Source organism: Microcaecilia unicolor, unplaced genomic scaffold (assembly GCF_901765095.1).
Source record: "Microcaecilia unicolor unplaced genomic scaffold, aMicUni1.1, whole genome shotgun sequence".
In the NCBI taxonomy this organism is placed as follows: Eukaryota; Metazoa; Chordata; class Amphibia; order Gymnophiona; family Siphonopidae; genus Microcaecilia; species Microcaecilia unicolor.
Window position 1 is genome coordinate 49,159 of NW_021963549.1, and position 23,408 is coordinate 72,566.

The 23,408-nt window shown below is 41.9% G+C and overlaps 1 protein-coding gene across 1 annotated transcript in view; it reads right to left on the reverse strand.

Annotated features, from left to right (window-relative positions):
* Positions 1-22,040, reverse strand: part of LOC115459418 (unconventional myosin-Vb-like) — a 41,684-nt gene extending 19,644 nt beyond the window's left edge. Inside the window, exons 1-3 of the mRNA XM_030189245.1 lie at positions 21,985-22,040; positions 21,419-21,575; positions 2,018-2,161 (exon numbers count right to left, since the gene is read on the reverse strand). Coding sequence (XP_030045105.1) covers positions 2,018-2,161; positions 21,419-21,575; positions 21,985-22,040 — 357 coding nt within the window. The remainder of the gene's footprint in view (positions 1-2,017; positions 2,162-21,418; positions 21,576-21,984) is intronic.
* Between the last annotated feature and the right edge of the window lie 1,368 nt (positions 22,041-23,408).

Genomic DNA, 23,408 nt, shown 5'->3' on the forward strand with positions numbered 1-23,408 from the left:
CTAGGTAAGGATACTGACAAAAGGGTCTCAAACACAAGATACAAGATTACTTGATGAGAGCATCATTACTGAAAGAGTTGTAGAGCAATGGTTCTCAAACTTGTCCTGGAGGACCTCTTGTCAGTCAGGTTTTCATAAAAATGCACAAGATAAATTTGTATGTGATGGATGCAACGCATACAAACCTATTGAATTCATTTTCTTTGTAGATATCATAAAAATCAAACTGGGTAGATCCAGGTTTGGAAATTTCTTATAACTGCTGTACTACATATTCCTAGTGGACTGGGACTGAATAAGGAAGCTGAACGATCTAACTTCATTATGCATGACACAATGGATGCTCTAAGAAAGGTGTACTACTGTGATAAATATATCTGATGCTTTCAATGAAAAGCAAGGTGGTCTCTCACCTACAAGAAGATACAACTACCTTGCTGGATGCAAGACCTTATTATTTTACTCCCATCAAGGCCTGTTAACAAAATTCAAACCAACTTGCCAATCAATGACTAGCTCCAGTATTAAGGAACTAAGGCCAATACCAGACAGACTTCTAAGACAGAAGAAGATCAATTCTACATATTATACATCACTCTATTTCTACATATCGTATATCACTCTTTCATATGAAGTGAGAGTGCTGTACAATTTAAGGGCAAGGGGAAGACTTCTTAATGTTGAAACTAGCAAGTTAAATATGGTTAACATTGGTTATAACATATATTGTCCGAAGACTCCATCATATTTAACTGCCTATGGGGCTCATTTTTTAAAAGAGAAAAACGTCTAAAAAGTGTCATAAGGCACCATTTGGACATTTTTCTTCTCAAAACATCCAAAACGATATTTTTGAAACCTATTTTGCATACATTTATCTATGCAATTAGTCTGCAGTGCAACCAAATTACAAGGCGGTATGTTGGGGGCGTTTCCAAGGTGGGATTAGGGCGTGCCTAACACTTGGGACATTTTACAGCCATAATGGAACAAAACAAAAACATCCAGGACTACAATTAAAAAGTTTTGGTCTAGACCTGTTTTCAGAACAAGCAAGGCACAAAAAGGTGCCCTAAATGACCAGATGCAGGTCCCTGGAGTAGTGTAGTGGTCAGTGCAGTGAAATTTGGAGTAGGGGACTCAGATCCCTATCTCCCTCTTTCACACTTGTGGTGGAAATTGTGACCCCTCCCAAAGTCACCAAAACCCTACTGTACCCACAAATAGGCGCCCCTTCACCAATAAGGGATATTGTAGTGGTGGGCAGTGGGGGGTAGTGGGTTTTGGAGAGATCAGGGGATAAGATAAGATGTGTACCTCACAGCATTTTTATGAAATAAACAGAAGTGACCTCTAGGGTGCCCCACTACTCTCCTGGGATGTCTAGGGGGACCAGTCTACTAAAAATGCTGGCTCCTCCTACATCCCAATGGCATGAATCTCTATGTTTTGCACTTATTTGTTTTTTGGGGGGTTGTTTCGAAAATGGACCAAAACAAAATATCCAAAGCACAAAGCCTTGTTTGAAACAGTATTAAAAGAAAAAAAGACAGACTTTTTTCTTTTACGAAAATGACCTCCTTTCCTATTCAGATTTTGGATGTTTTGTGCAAAACATCCAAAATCAGACTTAAAACATCATATCAAAAATGCCCTTCCACATGTAGTTGGCATGATGCCAAATTGTTAACCAGTGTTAAGCATGAATTTTTTTTTTGTTACATTTGTACCCCGCGCTTTCCCACTCATGGCAGGCTCAATGCGGCTTACATGGGGCAATGGAGGGTTAAGTGACTTGCCCACAGTCACAAGGAGCTGCCTGTGCCTGAAGTGGGAATCGAACTCTGTTCCTCAGTTCCCCAGGACCAAAGTCCACCACCCTAACCACTAGGCCACTCCTTCACTCCTCCACTATAACCTGAACAAAGTGGCAGGTTTCAGATCTGGCCACCTTGTTGGGGCAGACTGGATGGACTGTGCAGGTCTATCTGCCATCATTTAGTATGTTACTACTCACCTGAAATACAACTCGGGATTTTTCCAACAGATACGTCCTCATGTTGGCACCAATGATATGATATCTTCTATCAAAGCCAATCTGGATATATTTCCCAAAGCGACTGCTATTATCATTTCTGGTGGTTTTTGCGTTGCCAATCGCCTATAATGAGAAGAAACAAACAAACAACCTCATTATTGAAGGGCCGTTATGCATTCACGAAAGGACATTTTGAATTCAGCCTGAAACAATATGAATATTCATCAGAAAAGGAATGGTCGTTTAAATTTCCCAGGCAATAGAAAAGTATACTGAAAAGCTGTCATTCAGTCAAAGTAAATGGACCAAGCTTTGAATTATCAGTTATGTAGTTCCTACAACCAATTTTTTTTCAAAGCTCAAACTCTTTATCGCACCCTCCAGGATCTTTCCAAGGAATTTTTTTTTTAATTTACAAAGAATTTGCCTTGAGTTTAGTCACCCATCTATTTATCCCAACTGACCCTTTACTACCCATCTTGTCCCCAACTATATATACAACTGTACTTGACCCCCTCGGCAACATGGTAAGCTGTATTGTAGAAAAGCACTAGTATCATATCTATGTCATTTGAATGTTTAATGCATGCTTATTAGGTGTTTCATTAGTATTATGCTGGCATCGTATTATATCTATGTTATTTGAATGTTTTTCCTTGCTAGTATGGTATTATTTGTATTGCACTGCCATTTATCGTATTTCTTTTATATGGCTGTTCTACAATACTATTAAATGTGTATATTTTTGATCCTGTTTCATGGTAGTCCTATTATTAGTTTTCAATTTGCTGTTCCCAAGTTTACCTCATTTATTCTATTTATGTTTATAGTTGGTCTTTTTACTATTGTTATGCTATTAAAATTGTGAGCTTTACGTTAAACTGTACCTGCTATACACCACCTTGAGTGAATCTCTTCATAAAGGCGGTTAATACATCCCAATAAATACATTTATCTTTTTCTCCTATACTTTCTTCTGAGTTTTCAGGAAATTATTTTGAATTCTTTTCTACACTGCTGATGTCTTCAAGTTTCTGTGGAAACCGCAATATAGCATATCCACTAAAAAACCAGATTAAGTGGAAGACAAATCGGATAATGTTCCACGATACCGACAGGGTTCAAGAAAAACATCTTTCTGAAATATCTTAGCCCTAAAACTACTTTAATCTGGAATGGATTCCTTAGTGGCTACTACTGTTAATTTCCATAGTTCTACGTAATACTCTAACTATACACAGCAGAGAGTCCCTTCACCATAGATCCTAAAATCTAACCAAGGCACACAGAGAAGGCATATGAGGTTTTAGGAACTTTATTATAGTAAACATGGTTTACATCAACAAGAGGTAGAGTGGCAAAACAGCAACATGACCAGGGATATGAGGTTTTATTCCTTCTCTCTGAGGTTCTCCTTTGCCTTGTGAATCCAGTTACTGCTTCAGTAGGGTGATAAATAGAAATAAAACAGAAAAGCGTTCCTTTGTATGGCAGACTGACCCTACCTGATGCCTCCTCAGGATGCCCCAATCAGGACAGGGCGCTGCCATTTTTGAAGATGGCGGCACCTGAGGCAGGAGCGATTGGGCATCCCCCCTTACTCCCACTTAAAAGTACTGCAAGTGGGCTGGAGTGGGCCTGGGGGAGGGTGCTCGTAGACATCGGGGATTTATTTTTTTATCATGGAACAGGGAGATGGGGAAGGAGGCATGGGGGCCACTAGACTACCAAGGAAAGGCTTTTGAATTTTTTTTTTTTTTTGGGGGGGGGGGGGGGGGAAGAGCGAGCCAATGCAAAAAGGTATCCAGGGCAGGGTGGGTGGAGGGAGGGAGGGAGGGAGAGCGAGAGAGACACTAGATACCCAACTCCCCTCAATCAAACCTTCTACGTTGCTCTGGACCTGGCAAAATTTTCCTGCATTAGCCACACAGTCAAAACTTTTTTTTTTCTGCAAAGGTCATAGAATGGGTAATCATTGCATTAACATTCATTTTAATGTGGTATGAAAACAGGGCTTCTGCACAAGTTAACACCCACAGTAACCACAGGTACCTTATATCTGAGTAGATTTAACCAGTAAAGTTTAAACTGTTTTCTTATTTATAGTTATATATGTTGCCAGTATATATTTGGGATCCAAACTACACCTTACATAAAGAATCCGGAAGAAAACCTTGGGCCCGAGCATGGGAAATTTTAGACATTGTCCAACCCTCTTACAGACAAGAACCCTACAGTGTCTCCACCAATAAGCCGGGGAGAGGTGTGAATACGGTATTTCTTCTGCCAACCACTCCACTTCCTTGGTGGCAAATATTCTTTATATGAAGGTGGGGGGAGGGGTGCTACAATTACTTATCTGCCCCCTCCCCCCGCCTTGTGTGACAAACCTAATTGGCTCCAGGTTGGATTGGTACATTTTCTTTTTTTATTTTTTGCTTATGTAGTCTATGGACGACACGTCTATGTTGGTGCTAATCACAATGCTTTATGATTTACTTTGTAAAAACTTGATTTGAAATCAAACAAATGAAAGAAGTGGGGAGGAGGGTTTAGATTTATTTATAGCATTTATATCCCACAATTTCCCACCCATGGGCAGGCTCAATGTGGCTTACAACAGTCTGTAAAAACATACATCGAGGGCTAGATGCACTAAACCTTAACGACCCTCTAACAACCCTTTAACGAAGGAAATTCCTAACCGTTGCATGCATTAAAGGCCTTTTTCCTACGAAGCAAGCAGCTAACGAAAACAGAATGCAAAGGAGAAACTACCATTGAAATGTGGACAATTCGGAATGCACTAACCATACTGATGATTGCAACGAATCATTTACCGTCAGAAATTTTACGTGTGCTCAGACCTGTCGTTAAGGCCCCCCTGCACCATAAAAATCCAAGCCAGCATGTTTAAAAAGAAAAGTGAGATACAAACACAAGGCTCTCCGCTTTCCCCTGCATCATTACAAAACAAAATATACTGCTTCTCCCTGCAGCTTAAAAATCCTGTCTCTCCCCTTCTACTACTACTACTACTTCTACTTAGCATTTCTATAGCTCCAACAGCTTTGAAAATTAACACCCTAAAGCCAATTTTTCCCAGTACTGTAAACAAACTGCAAAGAGGTCTTTTGTTTCAAAAGGGGATTTACAGGGTCGGTTGTTCTTTTTAGAGTTATCTTCAACTGCACTCTTCTGCTAGATCAGACAGCTAAAAGGCTTGCAGGTCGGGATCCCCCCCTCGCACGCCACAGTCTGACGTAAGCAACCTACGTAGGTTTAATACGTTTGTGGCTGCTCTGCACATGCTTAAGGAGCAAATTAAGGACGGGGATAACGTACGCTTGATACATTGTACTTTTCAATACCGCACCGAACATTTCTGAGCTGTTTTTTTTTGTGCATTCTTCGTTGTTTCAAATTCGTTAAGCGCTTTTACGATTTAGATTTTTTAACGTTTGGTTGATGCATCTAGCCCCAAGTCAGCAAACATACAATCAATTTCTTAGAAGTGTAAGAGAGAAAGGGAAAAGCAAAGAAGGGAAAAAGAGAAAGAGTTGTGGTGAGCAATATGACGCCATGACAGAGACAGGTCAGAAGTAAGAGATGCTAGGCGGGATTTCAGCGTAAGCTTTGCCAAATAAAAAGTCTTGAGGCGTTTTTTTTGAAGGTCGGGTGATCAGGAGTAAGTTTCACCAATTTAGTTAGACCATTCCACAAATGAGCGCTAATATAGGAGAAGGTGGATGTGTAGGTGGTCTTGTACTTGAGGCCACTATACACTGGGTAATGGAAATTTAGGTATGAACGAGCTGAGCTGTGAGAGTTCCTAGGTGGCAAGTTGAGTAGGGTGTCCATATATGCTGGGGCTTCACCGTAGATGATTTTATGCACCAGAGTGCAAATTTTAAAAGTGATTCGGTCCTTGACAGGAAGCCAGTGCAGTTTCTCACGCAGTGGTCTTGAACTTTCGAATCTCATTGTACCATAAATTAGCCTGGCAGCTGTTATATAGAATAACACACAGGCAGATAGATGCACATGCAAATCCAAATTAGTGCCAACATCAACAATTGATCAACACCTCGTTAACTCATTAATTTGCGCACATTATCTGCCCTGCATACCCAAATTCGGACACCTAACTTTAGACTTATACAGAATCCAACAGCAAATGACCACATAAGTCCATCATCCAGCCCCTCTAATCTCCAGTTATTCTCTTCACAATGATAAGAATACCTTCCAGCTACTAACAGAGTGTGACCACCTATTAATTTCTTCTTATCCTAAATGACTTTTTTTGCCTTCCTAAGACTTGTCAAAGCTGGATGGTATACCAAGTTTTAATAAACAAACAGGGATATGCACTTGATACGAGATTGGAAATGATAATGACAAATCCTATGTAATTTCATGTCACTGGCAAATAAAAACAAGCAGAACCCCCCACCTCCCCTCAAAAAAAATCATGTTTTTTCACATGCTATCAATAATGAGCACTATTTGGAAAGAGCAGGCAAATTACTGCATGTGTGTGTACCACAAGAGAAAAAATGTGTGCATTTCTGAAAGAGTGTGCGTTCTTTTGTAAGGGTATACAGTCTTTCCAAAAGTGAACACTAACGACATTGATCCATAAAGGGGAAAAAAAACCCCTAACAAAATGTACATTCCTGGAAACACCACAAAAATTACATAAAACAAAACTTTTCTGGCTGCAACCCTACCTGTAATTGCTCATGGCAGTGTGACTACAGTGACCCAGTACAGATTACTGACCCATGGGCATAACAATAGCAATGGGAATACTGCAGACATCAGAAGGAAAATAATTGATTTTCTCACACTACAGAAAAGCTGAAAAGTCAAGGGACATTCTGGAGATTCTGTTTCTCTGCTGTATGAGCAGCCTGGCAGAAAGTGAAAGATGTCTGGGTCAACATGGCAGGAAGTTCACTTATGCTATTTGTCAGTGTTAGGTCAATAAATGACCTGTCTCCCCTGAGGGAAGGTAAATTGCAATGTTTTAGACTTGATACATTTAGGAATAAGGAGGAGGAATGATTGTCCACTATTTTAAGGGGTCCTTTTCCAAAGGCGAGCTGAAAAATGGCCTGCGGTAGTGTAGATGCATGTTTTGGGCGTGTGCAGATCCATTTTTCAGCCCACCTGTACAAAATGCCTTTTTAAAAAAATTTTTGCCGAAAATGGACGTGCGGCAAAATGAAAATTGCCGCGCGTCCATTTTGGGTCCGAGACCTTACTGCCAGCCATTGACCTAGCGGTAAGGTCTCACACGGTAACCGGGCTGTAATGGTCTACATGTGTAGAATGACAATTACTGCCCGTGCGACAGAAAATAAAAATATTTTCTGGTGCACCTAGCAGACGCGCATCAAAAATGAAATTACCGCAAGGGCCATGCGGTAGCCGGGCAGTAACTCAAAATTGACGCTCGTTGGGCGCGCATAGGTGCCTACGCAGCTTAGTTAAAGGGCCCCTAAGTGCCTGTTGACAGGAGCACAGAATCAGTACCCTCCCCTTCTTCTTAAAGGATTCCTGCTCAGAGAAGTTGTCTCATTCAGCCCTTGGCCTGCTAGAGCCCTAGAACTGCCTGGCAAAAGTAGTGGGAGAAACAAGAGCAAATTATATAGACAATACATAATGAACGCCCATTATGTAAATGTTTTTATTCTTACTGATCATTTATTTATTAGGATTTATTTACCGCTTTTTTGAAGGAATTCACTCAAGGTGGTGTACAGCACAGGAGCCGGCTCTGTGGGTGCTTGAGCACCCCCAATATTTAGAAAATTCCTTGTATATGTCCAGGGAGGGGTTATTTCCACTGGGCTTAGAACCCCCAATAATTTTGAAAAGTTGGCTTCCATGGTGTACAGTAAGAATAAATCAAACATTAGCAACAGATAATTACAGCAATAAAAACATTCAAACAACAATACAAAGTATGGCATACTATATACTACTTTGTTTTTAACCAAAGTATGTATTTAAATTAAGGGCCACTGGTTTCTTATTTTAATTCTTATTGTATTTACCATGTGGTATTCAAACTGTCTTGCTCCTTGCATGTGAATCCAATTAATTACACACTCTATATTGTTGTTTTTATTACATGGACCTCAGATCTCCCCAGCCTGGCTAGTCTATTCAGAACACACTTTGCACTCTATTTTCATAAGTGCGCACAAGCTGTTTTGTGGAGGTAGTCTTATCACTGGTCCAGTTTTTACTATCTCAATTTATTCAGGCTCAATAATTCTAGAGTCTATTGGAAAAAAAAACTCCCTTAGGAGAAAAACCAAAGACGTCTCACCCCTGAAGGTTAATATTTCACGTCACAGAGCAAGATAGTTTTTGCAATCGATTCTGTCTTTCACTTATTCAGGCCTGTTGCAGACCTTAATCCTGACATTACTAGCCCACGCATTTAGAATCTCACTTCTGGGTCTGTCTCTGCTCTCTCTCTAGCCAGCCTGTCCTAAACTTCACTGCTGTTACATCTTCTATTGCCCAATTCCATGCATCCACATTGCCAAAACACAATTCTTTTGAAATCCTTTCATGAAAAGAAATGCCCTGTACTTAACTTCACAGTGAGTGAAACAGTCCCCTGCTGTTTTCTGGGGGCTTTCAACAGGCTTTAAATTTGCTGCTGTCCTGCTCCCTTCTAATCACTGTTGTGGCTACAACCATGGGAATGAGATCAGAGCACCAAGAGAAGAAGTAAAGTTGAAAAGATGGTCCTGAACTGCAACTTGCATGCTCTGTTCTTCCTCCAACAAGAATGTCTCGTTTCGCTGTTCATTCAGCTGCTTCAGGAAGGAAACTAATTTTTTTCAACATCCTCCTTGCATATAATCAATCTTTCAAAATGGCCAGAGCTTTTATGCAAAACGCCCACTTCCATGAACATCCAATCAAAACTTTCCAAAATCTTTAAAGGGCTAGTCTTTTTTTTCTTCTTTTTTGGTTTTTGTTTTCTACTTTTTCTTTAAAAAAAATGCCTTCCACTCCACAATTTTGTTCATACCATGTGGCTCTATGGTATTATAATAGTAAATCAGTTTTTGTTCTTTTTGCCAAAATCAGTGGCGTTCCTAGCGTGGATGGCACCCGGGGCGGATCGCTGATGCGCCCCCCCCGGGTGTAGTGCTCCCCCCCCCTGCGAAATGACACCTTCCCCCCCCGGGTGCACGCCGCTGGGGGGGGTGCTGCGGCGCGCGCCTGTGGGCTCCGACTTCGCGAACTTAAGTAACCTGTTCTGGGACAGAGGGAGCTGCAGCGAACGAGCGAAGTTCGCGAAGTCTGAGCCCACAGGCGCGTGCTGTGGCACCCCCCTGCGGCGTGCAACCGGGGCGGACCGCCCCCCCTCTTTCCCTGTTCTATCTGTTCTATCGCATAAATTTCATTTGGTCAAATGTATGTCCTTGTTTAATACAATGCTGAGACATAGGTGCTTCAGGTTTCCGTGTTATACCATGCTTATGTTCTATCACCTTCGTTTTTAATTTGCGCAAGGTAAGACCTATCTATATTCTGCTGCATGGACATATACATGCATAGATAACATTTGTGGACTCACAATCTGTGTCTCCTCTGACTGTCACAGTTTGACCTCCATTTTGCCAAATCAATTGGGACCCCTCAATCATATTCGGACATATACTGCACCTCCCACATTTTCTGTGGACTCACCGTTTTCGTTCATACCTGGACCATACATCTGAATTACACAATCCGCCTTATTTTCGAAAGTGATGGGCGCCCAGATTTCGACCCAAATCGGGAGATGGGCGCCTTTCTCCCGTGGGCGCCCAAATCGGTATAATCGAAAGCAGATTTTGGGCGTCTTCAACTGCAATCTGTCGCGGAAATAGGCAAAGTTGATGGAGGCGTGGTGAAGGCGGGACTGGGGCGTGGTTATCGGCCGAGGCGAGATGGGCGCTCTCGGCCGATAATCGAAAAAGCAAGGCGTTTTTACCGCGAATTTGGGTCATTTTTGGACCCTTTTTTTACGAAGTACCCTAAATGACCACATGACCACCGGAGGGAATCGGGGATGATCACCCCTGACTCCCCCAGTGGTCACTAACCCCCTCCCACCATAAAATAACAAACTTTAAGAACTTTTTTTTCCAGCCTGTATGCCACCCGCAAATGCCATACCCAGCTCCATCACAGCAGTATGCAGGTCCCTGGAGCAGTTGTTAGTGGATGCAGTGCACTTCAGGCAGGTGGACCCAGGCCCAGCCCCCCCTACCTGTTACACTTGTGCTGGTAAATGGGAGCCCTCCAAACCGCCCCCAAAACTCACTGTACCCACATGTAGGTGCCCCCCTTCAGCCATAAGGGCTATGGTAATTGTGTAGAGTTGTGGGCAGTGGGTTTTGGGGGGATTTGAGGGGCTCAGGACCCAAGGGGTGGGAGCTATGGACTTGGGAGGTATTTAAATTTTTATTTTACTTTTTACAAGTGCCCCCTAGGGTGCCCGGTTGGTGTCCTGGCATGCGAGGGGGACCAGTGCACTACGAATCCTGGCCCCTCCCACGACCCAATGCCTTGGATTTGTTCATTTTTGAGCTGGGCGCCTTCGGTTTCCATTATTGCTGGAAAACGAAACTGCCCAGCTCAAATCCGCACAAATCCGAAGCATTTGCCCGGCACAAACCGTATTATCGAAAAAAAAGATGGACACCCACTTTTTTTGAAAATACGGTCTGTCCCGCCCCTTCACGTACCTGTTCTCGGACACAGACACCCATGGAGATGGGCGTTCGTGTTCGATTATGCCCCTCCACGTATCCTGGAGATTTGTATTTCTGCTGTATGATATCATCAATCTCTGGTCTTTAAAGTGCTTCCGTGGCGTAGCAAGGAGGGCTGCCATCCTGGGCAGTTCACCGTTGCACCCCCCCACCCCCCGGGTGCAGCACGATGACACCCCCCTCAGCGCATCAACACCCCCCCCCCCGACCCAGTGCCTACCCTCCTCAGCTCCCTCCAACCAGCTGAGCACCCTACCTTTAAAGAAATTTCGGAAGCCGTGGAGAGGCGAGGCACAGCGCCTCGTGCCTGCAAGTAAAAGAAGCGAGGATCGTCATCGGGCCTTCCCTCACGCTGTCTGTCCCGCCCTCCACTGCCGCAACTACCTATTTCCGCAAGGGCGGGACAGACAGCGTGAGGGAAGGCCCGATGACGATCCTCGCTTCTTTTACTTGCAGGCGCGAGGCGCTGCGCCTCACCTCTCCACAGCTTCCGAAATTTCTTTAAAAGTAGGGTGTTCGGCTGGTTGGAGGGAGCTGAAGAGGTTAGGCACTGGGTCGGGGGGGTGTCATCGTGCTGCACCCGGGGGGGGAGCTGGCAGGGAGCACCCCCACCCCTGAGCTGACACCCAGGGCGGACCACCCCTCCCGCCCCCCTTGCTACGTCACTGAAGTGCTCATTTGTCTGTAATATCGTCCAATGCTTTTTAGTTTTCAACAGTTTTTTATTAATTACCGTACAGTGAATTCACATATTCAATATTGAAACAATAACATTCAAATATAAGAGATTGTCTGCAGCAAATACATAAGGATCTATACTGTCATCAATCTTTTAGTTTTGTCTCCCCCTTCCTATTCTCCTATAAACATCATGTAAACTATAATTCCTTTTAACTACTAAATGATCACCTTTATGATCTGCCCAAACTTATACAGTACAGCTTTTTCAATGTTGAAACTGACTAGGTATTATGATAAACAGTTCATCGTTTGTCTGTACCACTCTTATCTATATTTCAAAAGATTAAACATTTATATTTGTACATCAATTTTCGGCCTTATTGAATGTGAAAAACAAATCACAACTTAGTTTTAATACCTTCGTCCAATGCTTTTTAATGATGGATGCTACCTTATCAGATTGACTATTATACTTCAGAATGCAGTTCAGGCTAGTTTCTTGATTTCTTTGTTTTGGTGTTAAAAGCCATTCCCTGTCATTATATCTTGCTCTCTTCCGAGCTCTCTGAACTATTTTAGACGGATATCCTCTTTCCACCAATCTGTCCTTTAATTTCTCCGATTGTTCGTTATATATTTGTGTGGAATCACAAATACGCCTGTACCTGAGAAATTGTGAGAATGGCAGACTTGTCACTAAATCTTTTGCATGCATGCTGTTGAATGCCAGAAAAGAATTCCTATCTGTGGGTTTAGTATATATGTTTGTATTAATTATCTTTCCCTGCTTCTGTATCCAGATATCTAAAAAATTAATTTCTGTTTTATGTACCTTATATTCAAATTTAATTGAGGTATGATACTGATTAAGCTCCTCCACAAATAGTTCAAATTCGGATATTGTGTCTTCCCATAGTACAAAAATATCGTCGATGTAACGGCCCCAGTATTTCACTTTACTGAACTTCTGGGAACTATATATGAATTTTTTCTCCAAGCCAGACATAAACAGATCGGCTACTGAAGGGGGCAAACGTCGCCCCCATAGCTATTCCAGATGTTTGCAAAAATAGTTTCTCATCAAACAGAAAGAAATTATGCTCAAGTGCCAGTTGTGTTAGTTGACATAAAAAATCTGTAGGTACTTGCCATAGTCTTTTCTCTAGACTCTAGAATTATTGAGCCTGAATAAATTGAGATAGTAAAAACTGGACCAGTGATAAGACTACCTCCACAAAACAGCTTGTGCGCACTTATGAAAATAGAGTGCAAAGTGTGTTCTGAATAGAACAGCCAGGCCGGGGAGCTCTGAGGTCCATGTAATAAAAACAACAATATAGAGTGTGTAATTAATTGGATTCACATGCAAGGAGCAAGACAGTTTGAATACCACATGGTAAATACGATAAGAATTAAAATACTATACTACTTACAATGTCAACACAATACGTAATAAAACATTTTAATAGACAGCGTAGAGTATAAGCAAAGAGTGAAAGGGTTTTTGTAAACAGACGCATACCAAATTCTAGAGCAAGTGAATAACCAATTTTTTTTCTTAAACAGATGTTCAACTAGTTCAATACACCCACCTTTCATTGTGAAGTCACAGGACAGTGTGAAAGTAGCTGACTATTTTATGGTTTACACTGACTGTTGCATCATTGCATTCCAATTCCAAAGCAGTGCCAAGTTCCAATACAAATTAATTATGTAAATGCTTCCTACAAGTCAATCTGGTGATTGGTAAACTACTTCTGTGTGATAGCTGTTGAACTAACATGACCTTCCTTCTGGAAAGAAAGCCTGCTCGTGGGTCTTCTAGAATAAAACTCAGTCATAATGTAGAGACTGTAAATCTGGCTGCCCTACAAGCTGCAAACACCACAAGAGGTTGTCACACTAAATTCATCATATTAAATTCTATTCACATGAACAAATGATCTTGGGCAAGAGATTTACCCCTCTATTACCTCATGTACAAATTTAGACTGTATGCCTGCTGGGAACAGAAAATATCTAGTGTACCTGAATGTAACTCACTTTGCTCTGTGCTTTCTGTGATTGGTGCTTACATTCTGCTCTTTCAATTAATTTATTTATTTGGATTTATTTACCACCTTTTTGGAGACCACCACCCAAGGTGGTGTACAGCAAAAGAAAAATCTTTACATAGGCAATAACCAATTTCAGCAGAAAAATATTCACACAGTACATATTCAGTCTGCTACTTACAATGTCGACACAGTACATAATCAAACATCCTAATAAGACAGCATACGGTGTAAGCAGAGACAAACATATAGACTGATAAGATAGCAAGCAGAAACTGTTCTCAATGGCAGTCCCGCCATATCCTGCTAATATTTGGATTTATAATATGGAGATTTTGGTTAATGGCTCCTGAAGATGCCATCAGGCGAAACGCAGAACTATGTTGAGCTGTTTGGAATGAACTTTGAACTTCTGGACTGTTGAGCTGCTTAGCTGTTTTTCTACTGTTGAGGCTTTATCCTAGAAGCTGAGATTCTGGCATGGATGTGTTTTAATTTTTCAGCACAAGCAGGGATCGTGAGAAGGTCATTCTGACAGCTAATTGAGTGCATCTGACATTTGGATTTATATTTGACACACCGCTACAAGGTTTTTTCACTCTACATTAGGAAATCATGATTTTTTTTTTGGCAAGTGACATCCCGCATTAGCAGATAAGTATTTTCTATTTTGGTGGAATGTTTGAATATTCACTATCATAGTGACTAATATCGGTGGAATATGATTTCACAGCAGCTGTGAAGGACAGAGGGGTTCTAATGAGATGTATATGTACAATTTTATGTGTGTTTATATTATCTAGGGTTGAATAAAAGGTATCTTTGTAATTGCTTAGCAGCATTCTCATATTTTTCCTGTTTAAATAGGGAGAATTGTTTGGACTTTCTTTTTCCCATTTTATTATTTTGATTAGATAAGATAGAGTAACAGAAGTTAGACCGAGAATAAGGGGGACTAACTTTACCAGATAGCCCTTCAAGCAATATTGATCTATGTGTATATGTAGGGAGTGATCCTATGTATACTTTTAGATGGGTAAAAAGTAGACGTTGCCAAGGGCAGTATTCAGGATTTCTATATATCGCACCAAGATTTCTGCATGGAAATCAAATTGTATTCCATAACAATGCATAGAACTTAGTTAACAAGCTAATCAGCACTGTTAATTGGATGTCAACAAGCTAGGGTAGGACTGGATAAACAAGTCCTGCTACAGTATTTGCAGCCGATGTTAGTCCTTGTATATCTGTGTATGAGACTAGCAAGTCTGTTATTTCTTCTTTTAAAGGCTTCAGAGAAGAGCCAGGCATTTCACCTGTTTCCTTAAGTAGAGAAACTCTTGCATTGAGCAAAACCTTTCAAGAAGTGTATTCCAGAGTGTGGGAGGGCTACTCCGGAGAAGGCTTGTTGGTGGGTGTCACATCGTGAGATTTTTAATAATTTATAGTTTAGTTTATTAAACGTTCTATACTGCTTATCTTGCAATAGCAAGATCCCAACAGTGGACAGCAAAAAAACAAATCTAAACAAAAAGGAAAAAGGAATGTCATTTAAAAGAGGACAGACTTGGTCATACTAGAGCAGTCAATGCCATACACAAACCCAACTCAGATCAGATTCCATTAAATTGAAATTAAATAAGCAAAATTTATTTGTGAAATCATTTTTAAATAAAACTAATTAAATAATTCATTAAGGGGCCCTTTTACTAAGGTACGCTAAAAAATGGACTGTGCTGGTGTAGGCACATGTTTTCGACGCACACAGGTCCATTTTCAGTGCGTCTGAAAGAAAAAAAAAAAAAGGCCTTTTGGGGGGGGGGGGGGGGGGGGGGCTGAAAATGGATGTGCGGCAAAATTAAAGCCAGCACGCGTCTACTTTAGGTCCAAGACATTGCTGCCACCCATTGATTTAGCAGTAAGGTTTCATGCCTTAACTGGGCGGTAATCGTCAGTACACTTATACTGCGGATTACCACCGGGTAAGCGCCACATGGTAGAAAATTTCTACCACATGTTTTGGACGCACGTCAAAACTGGAATTACCACCCTGTAGTAGCTCGGCGGTAATTCCAATTTGACGCGCATAGGCACCTACACAGCTTAGTAAAAGGGTCCCTTAATTCTGAGAATGTGCCTTTCAAGCAGTCCATCACAGATCTCTTGGAACAGGGGTAGGTCCAAGCTTCCCCCTCCTCTCCAGTCAACCTTTCATTTGCGAAGTCTTGGAAGAATCCCTGCCTTCTGGGATTTAGGAAATGATTAAAAATAAAAAAAAAATGGATAAAAAATTGTAACCTTTTATTAGACTAATAATACATTCTGGGATTTAAGATAATCCAGTAGGTTTATACAACTAGCTGTCAACTTGTACCATGAAAAGGATGCGTTTCCTCTTTCAGCCATTGCCTGTGTCATTATCTGTACTATATTTAACTTTTTAGTAAAGCACTCTGAGGTGTGAAATAAGGCAGGCAATCAAATTAAAGAAAATAAATATTTGTATAACTCAAGGAAATCCAAGCATATTCATCTGTTTTTAGAACACGATAAGCATGAAATGAACTCATACCTTTTTCAGTAGCAGCTGAAGGTGAGTTATAGTCAGGTACTCTAGGTATTTACCTGTCTTCTGGAGGGCCTACAATCTAGGTCTATACCTGAGGCAATGATGGAGGATTAAATAGGCATGGGCTGTCATTTGATACAAATGTTCTCCAGTAAGGGTGCTCACTATTTGCACATGCCGCCTCATTCTATAATCTTGTATGCAAAATTGCTACAGATAGGTTATAGAATACTGGTAGTTATGCCTGTAAGTTCATTGACAAATTGGACCTAATTGGCCCTAACAACCAATAATCACCTATAACTGAAGTTAATGAGTGTTAATTTGGCACTAATTTGCATTTACACGCATAACTGTGTCTAGTCACTGTTCTAGAAACTTAAACGTGCAAAAGCTAAAGTGAGTCACTGCAAGGCTTGTGCACATGGGAGAGGCAGGGGCTGTTTGTGCTGTTGACCACCTTACGATCCAATCAATACCTGCTCCCCTTCAATGCACAAAAGTTTTCACCCCCTAATCTGTACCATTCCCTTAGGTTTTTGCAGCCAAATGCATGATCTTGCATTTATTTGGATAAATATTATCTGCTAAATTCCAGACATTCCTCAAGCTTCCTTAAGTCCCTCCTCATGTCATCCACATCATTTTTTTATTTATTTTATTTTTTTGTTACATTTGTATCCCGTGCTTTCCCACTCATGGCAGGCTCAATGCGGCAGGCGATGGAGGGTTATGTGACTTGCCCAGAGTCACAAGCTGCCTGTGCCGGGAATCGAACTCAGTTCCTCAGTTCCCCAGGACCAAAGTCCACCACCCTAACCACTAGGCCACTCCTCCTCCTCCTCATCAGGGGTGTCTACCCTATTGCAGATTTTGGTATTGTCTGCAAAGAGCAAACTTTACCAGATAGCCCTTCAAGCAATATTGATCTATGTGTATATGTAGGGAGTGATCCTATGTATACTTTTAGATGGGTAAAAAGTAGACGTTGCCAAGGGCAGTATTCAGGATTTCTATATATCGCACCAAGATTTCTGCATGGAAATCAAATTGTATTCCATAACAATGCATAGAACTTAGTTAACAAGCTAATCAGCACTGTTAATTGGATGTCAACAAGCAATTATCAGCATTAAATGGCATTGAGATTTAAATGCACAATTCGCTAAGTGTATTCTGTAATGTGATGCACCTAAATTCTAAGTCGCATAGTTGAAAAAGGGGCTTCGACAATCTATGTGCATTATTACAGAATGCACTTGCTTTGTGCCTAATTTATGCATTGGGATTTACGTCAAGTAAAACGTAGCCTGAATGGACATGACTAAATTTGGTCGTGTGGAGAGCCAATTGGCGTATTCTATACACCACCTGGAACTTTAAGCAAATCCTATAATATTTAGGCATACTGTAGAGAATACGCTTCCGTGTGGATTTTTCAGGCGCCATATATAGAATCTAGCCCATAGTGGCCAATTTAAGTGCTCAGCTTCCAAAGACAGGCTCCTTAAACCCTTTCAACAGCAACCTCCTGTGTGATTATGTAAGGGAGGGACAAAGAGCATGAAAGTGATTGTGGCCATAGGGCTGTTCCGAACAGTATATTTTACTATTCGGACAAATAAGAATAATGGGCATTGAGCTTTAACATAACAAATAATAAAAGAAGCCACGTGAAATCAGTGATCAAGTATTTATTTCAGTAGGATACAGCACGGCAGAGCCCCGGATTATTTGTATTTGAATTTAAATCACTATTCAGCCAAATCGAATACAAATATTCGGCACAGCCTTAGTGGCAAGTAAGGAGAGAAGTTACGAAAATCTGTGTCCTTCATTTCTCCTCCCCATTTACTATCCCATTTTTTTACTAAACAGTTGTTCTCGTCCTTAAACTAACTGAAATCTCCAGGAAAGCACAGATCAGATCATCACATCAGTTACTGGAATCCTATGCCGATACTAATAAAGCAGATTGATTTGAACATCGGAAAACTGCTCTCAGAGAAGACTATGCTTTTAAAACAGAGTATGTGGCCATGAATAAAAAGATATATACATTTTATGAACTCTCCATTTAGTTTAAACCTCCCCCCCCCCCCACCACCAATTTCTTTCCTTCAAATATATGGATATTATCTGGCCATTAGCAATTCAACAGTCCAATACTATCCCTATGTTTTTTATATTACATGCATAGACCATTTAGGCGTTCAAGGCTCGATTCTATAAATGGAACCCAAAGATAGGTACCGAAATGATGCGCGCTAAGCTATTATTCTGTAAAGGGCACTGCATTTCTTTTTTTTATTTTCCATATTTCAAATTATCCAATCACATTACAAAGAATGTAACTAAAGAAATTTAACCAGATATTATAAATAAAAAGAAAATTAACAAGAAAATATTCCTTAAACTTGTGTCCACTAGATTAGGAAAATAGGACCAAGATATATGGAAAAAAATAAATAAAAGGAAAAATAGCTGTATCAAGAGAAAACATCTAATATAATAAAACGCACCGTGAACGTTCTAATGAGGACAACGTTCTGAAGCCATCTGATGTCACTCCCTGAGTCCCTGGCTGTAGGGTTCGTGGTGTTCGTGGCGTTCATGGTGTTCGTGGTGTGAAGCCATCCAGCCGTCTCTGCCCCGCCCTCGCGTCTAAACAAACAAATCCGGAAGCGAAGCGTCAGGGAAGGAGGCGGCGCTCCCGACGTCTACCCTTCCCTGTGTTCCGCCTTCAAAACAAGGCGGAACACAGCGAAGGGAAAGCTAGACGTCCGGAGCGCCGCCTCCTTCCCTGACGCTTCGCTGCACGAACCGCCACGGAGGTAAAGTTAAAAAGAATTAAAAAAAAAAAAAAAGGGATGCATGGATGCGAAGGGGAGGGGGGGGCATGGATGCGAAGGGGGGGGCATGGATGCGAAGGGGGGGGGCATGGATGCGAGGCATGGATGCGAAGGGGGGGGGGAGAAGAGGGCGGGCCAGGCTGGGACATGGCAGAGAGAGTAGCATGGATGCGAGGGGGGGGGTCATGGAAGGGCGAGAGGGGACTTGCTGGAAAAGGATGAATGGAGGCGGCAGGGGACAGAGGAGCATGGATGGGTATGGATTAGGAGGGCAGGGCACAGGGAGAGAGGGGAATTACTGGAAATGGATGAATGGAGGGGGCAGGGGACAGAGGAGCATGGATGGGCATGGATTGGGAGGGCAGGACTCAGGGAGAGAGGGAAATTGCTGGATAGGGAAAAATGGAGGGGCCAGGTGACAGATGAGCATGGATGGGCATGGATTGGAAGGGCAGGACTCAGGGAGAGGGGAATTGCTGGATAGGGATGAATGGAGGGGACAGATGGATATGGATTGCAGAGCAGGCCTCAGGCAGAGAGGGGAAATGCTGGATAGGGAAAAATGGAGGGGCCAGGTGACAGAGGAGCATGGATGGGCATGGATTGGAAGGGCAGGACTCAGGGAGAGGGGAATTGCTGCATAGGGATGAATGGAGGGGACAGATGGCCATGGATGGATATGGATTGCAGGGCAGGCCTCAGGCAGAGAGGGGAAATGCTGGATAGGGATGAATGGAGGGGGCAGGTGACAGACAAACATGGATGGCCATGGATTGGGAGGGCAGGGCTCAGGGACAGAGGGGAATTGCTGGAAAAGGATGAATGGAGGGGACAGATGGCCATGGATTGGGAGGGCATGGCTCACACTCTCTCTCTCATATACAATGTCTTTCTGACTCTCACTCTCACACACTCTGTCTCACACAGTATCATATTCACTCTCTATGTGCCACACAGTCACTCACACACTCGCTTGGTGTCATACACTCACTCTCACAGAGAATCTGTGTCTCACACACACTCTCTCTGTTGCCCACACACACACACTCTCTCTCACACTGTGTCTCACATACACACACTCTCATTCTCACACACACTCTCTCACAAACACACTCACACCCAGACTCACTCTCTCTCTCACACACTCACACTTTCACTCTGACTCTCAAACAGTCACTCTCACATACTCTCCCAAACATACACACTCCAAGGAAAACCTTGCTAGCGCCCGTTTCATTTGTGTCAGAAACGGGCCTTTTTTACTAGTCTTATACAAAGACCGTAGCCGGTTAACAGTGGCCCCCAATCCCTCCGGAGGTTGTCCTGTATTTACTTTCAATTCTTCCTTTGAAGCCACAAATTCCAATAATTGTTTTGGTTCACTAAATATATGTTACAAGAACAAGGAAAATGGAGAAAAAAAATTCATACCCAGAGCTGCGCCTGAGGGCATAAAGGGCACTCTGCATTTCATGTTTAAATTTGGGCACAAGTTATTTATGCATACCAAAGGTTGGTCTAAATGCACGCACTCAACCTAAATTCTGGGAAAGCTCCTTCCATGCAAAGAACAAAAGCAAAAAGCGCCTTCAGGAATGGGGGCATTAACTCAAAATTTATTGTATGGATCTGACAAGATCCATGTTTTGGCAAAGCTGCCTGCGTCAGAAGTCTTGCAATGGTCACAGATATCACAACAATGTACAAAACTTTTTTTTTAAGTGTTACTCCGCCGGTTTCAGCTATTTTCATTTATGCAAGCTCACTGCATGCCAGACTTTGTTGGAAACATCTTTTCTCAGCGTCTTTGTAGCATTTCAAGACTTGGAAATCATTATGTTTTGTACATTGTTTTGATATCCGTGGCCATTGCGAGACCCCTGATGCAGGCAGCTTTGCTGAAACATGGACCTTGTCGGATCTACCTAATGGTTGATGCCCCCATTCCTGAAGGCACCTTGTGCTTTTGTTCTTTGCTTTTGTGTGAGTGTATTTTGGATTCCCTCTCTTGCGTTTCCAAAGCCCCTTTCAAAGCCACACCCCCTTTGTAGACGCATGCTAAGAAATTTAGGCACGCATGTTATAGAATAGGGCGTAGGGCAGATCCTCGAGCAATTCCTAATTACTGCCAAGTACTAAGTACTTAGCACCAATAAAAGATTATCACCTAATTAGCTAATTAGTTGGTGCTTTAATATGTAATCTGCACCCAATATTGTGTGTCCAATTTGAGTGACCTATACAGAATCCAGGGCTCACTGGCTGCCAGCAAACAAACACGTAACTGGCTTTGAATATTGGCCAGAACCAATAAAACATACAACTGAGCTAGGAAATCCATAGGTTGATATTCTGCCAATTTTACTCATACTGCTACAATAAGTTTAGCGCTGAGGGAGCATCATTATGGTACTGAGTCTGAGCCTTACCTCCATGATAGGGCTGGAAGCTAGCACCTTCTCTTCCACGTTGGTTTCACTGGCTGAACCACCGACAGTGGCAAAGTAGCGCATGGCATATTTGGCAGAAACTGTCTTGCCAGCTCCCGACTCGCCACTCACAATAATGGACTGGTTCTTCTCATCTCTGTAGTAAAGGAGAAAAACAGTTAATCAGACATCACGGTTTTATGTTTCAACAATTTTTTATTGATGAAATAACAGAATTAACAGTCAACAATCTCAGTATAGACCCTCATGAGAACAAAACATCCTGAGTACAAGCATGGTGATAATCTCATCATCAAAGTTTTTAACATTTACTCCTCCCCCCTCCAATTCCACCCCCCCCCCCCCTTCAAGGTTTATATTTGAACATTTCTTCTTATGGAACACTCATGTAACACCATAACCATTGTGGTACTGATTCAGCAAAGAGCTAATCAGACCTTCTCAGAAGGTCCTACACCATAGACCTCTAGTGTTTCCATATCAATATCCAGAATTACATTATAGAACTTTCTCCGCCCTCCGCCTCCTCCCTCCTGCCGACACACCCAGAACTGATAACAGTAACCACCCGAATAACTAGTAATAAATTCTCCAACCTCATCCGCCTAGGGACTACTTCAGTTAACTGATAACACTTATAGTAGCACATCATGAATCTGGTCCTCTAGGATTATTCACATTTTACAGCTCAACCTCCCCCTCCCCCCCCCCCATGCACTCCACATTCAACCACATTCATCCTAATGTGTTCAGCACTTGGCTACGCGCTCTAGGTGAAATTCCTTTTAAATACGCGCCCCAGACTCTAATGAAAAGTTGTCTTATTGCCGTGTATCAGGCCTCATGCGCCTCCCATAGCCTAAGCTCGTGCAATTTATTTCTCCAGTACCAGTAGGATGGTGCTTTATCATTGACCCAATAATTAAAGATACATTTTTTCCCCCAGGATGCAAGATTTACTCAAGAATAATTTCTCTTCCCTTGTCAGACATCACAGTTTTAAAACTCAGAGCCTTGGTAGAAGAATGTTATTCACTAGTTTACATGTCACCGTCCGGGTACGTATCACTGTGCAGAACTAATCAAGGGCCATGAGAACAAGTTCCTTTTCCAAACAGCTTACATTCAGAAATCAAGCTTCTGGAGGAGGTTGGAACCAGCCCTTGGGCTCAGAATTAATACCACATTCTATGCTCTAAATGAAATACCACACTGGGTGTTACTTCATTTCTACTCTGCAGTTCTTTTTTTTTTTTTTCACACTGTTTTCTAAATGTTGTTCAAAAGTAATTGATAGTACAATACTGCCTCGAGAACATCCAGTACATTTACACTTTGATATTGGTATGTTCAGTTTCTGGCCCAAAGTTTTGCAAAAGATTGCTCCTGAGAATTTAACATTTTCTTCTAGCCTGGCATAATAAAAGATTGCTTTAATCAACCGAGCATGCTGCTGCATTGCATTCCATAAAACAGTCACTCCTCAATTTCATCTGCAGCTGGTGTCCTTATAATACCACCTGGGTATCGGGTGCTAATAACAGAGTGATAAAAGGTTTCTGAGGCTAATTTACAGACTCGCATTTCTCATTCAGACACCAGGGCAGCAATTCTCAACTCTGGTCATCGTGGATATAATACAGGTCAGACTTTCAGGGTAGCAAATGTGTGCAAATTAACCTGGTTGTTAGAGCAACTAATCGAATTCATACATACCTAACTGCTTTACGGCCACTAATCGTCTATAGCACTACCAGTGCACGTCATTTATTTATTATTGCATTTGTACCCTGCGCGTTCCCACTCAAAGCAGGTTCAATGCGGCTTACATAGAAATGGGATTACAAAGTATTGACAGAGAAAATATAAGTAAGTATAGCAGAATAATAAAATAGATATGTAGGTAGAGATGGGCAAGGGTGAAGGGAGTAGGAGTGGTATGAGCAAGGGTAGGTGAGCATTGGAGGAG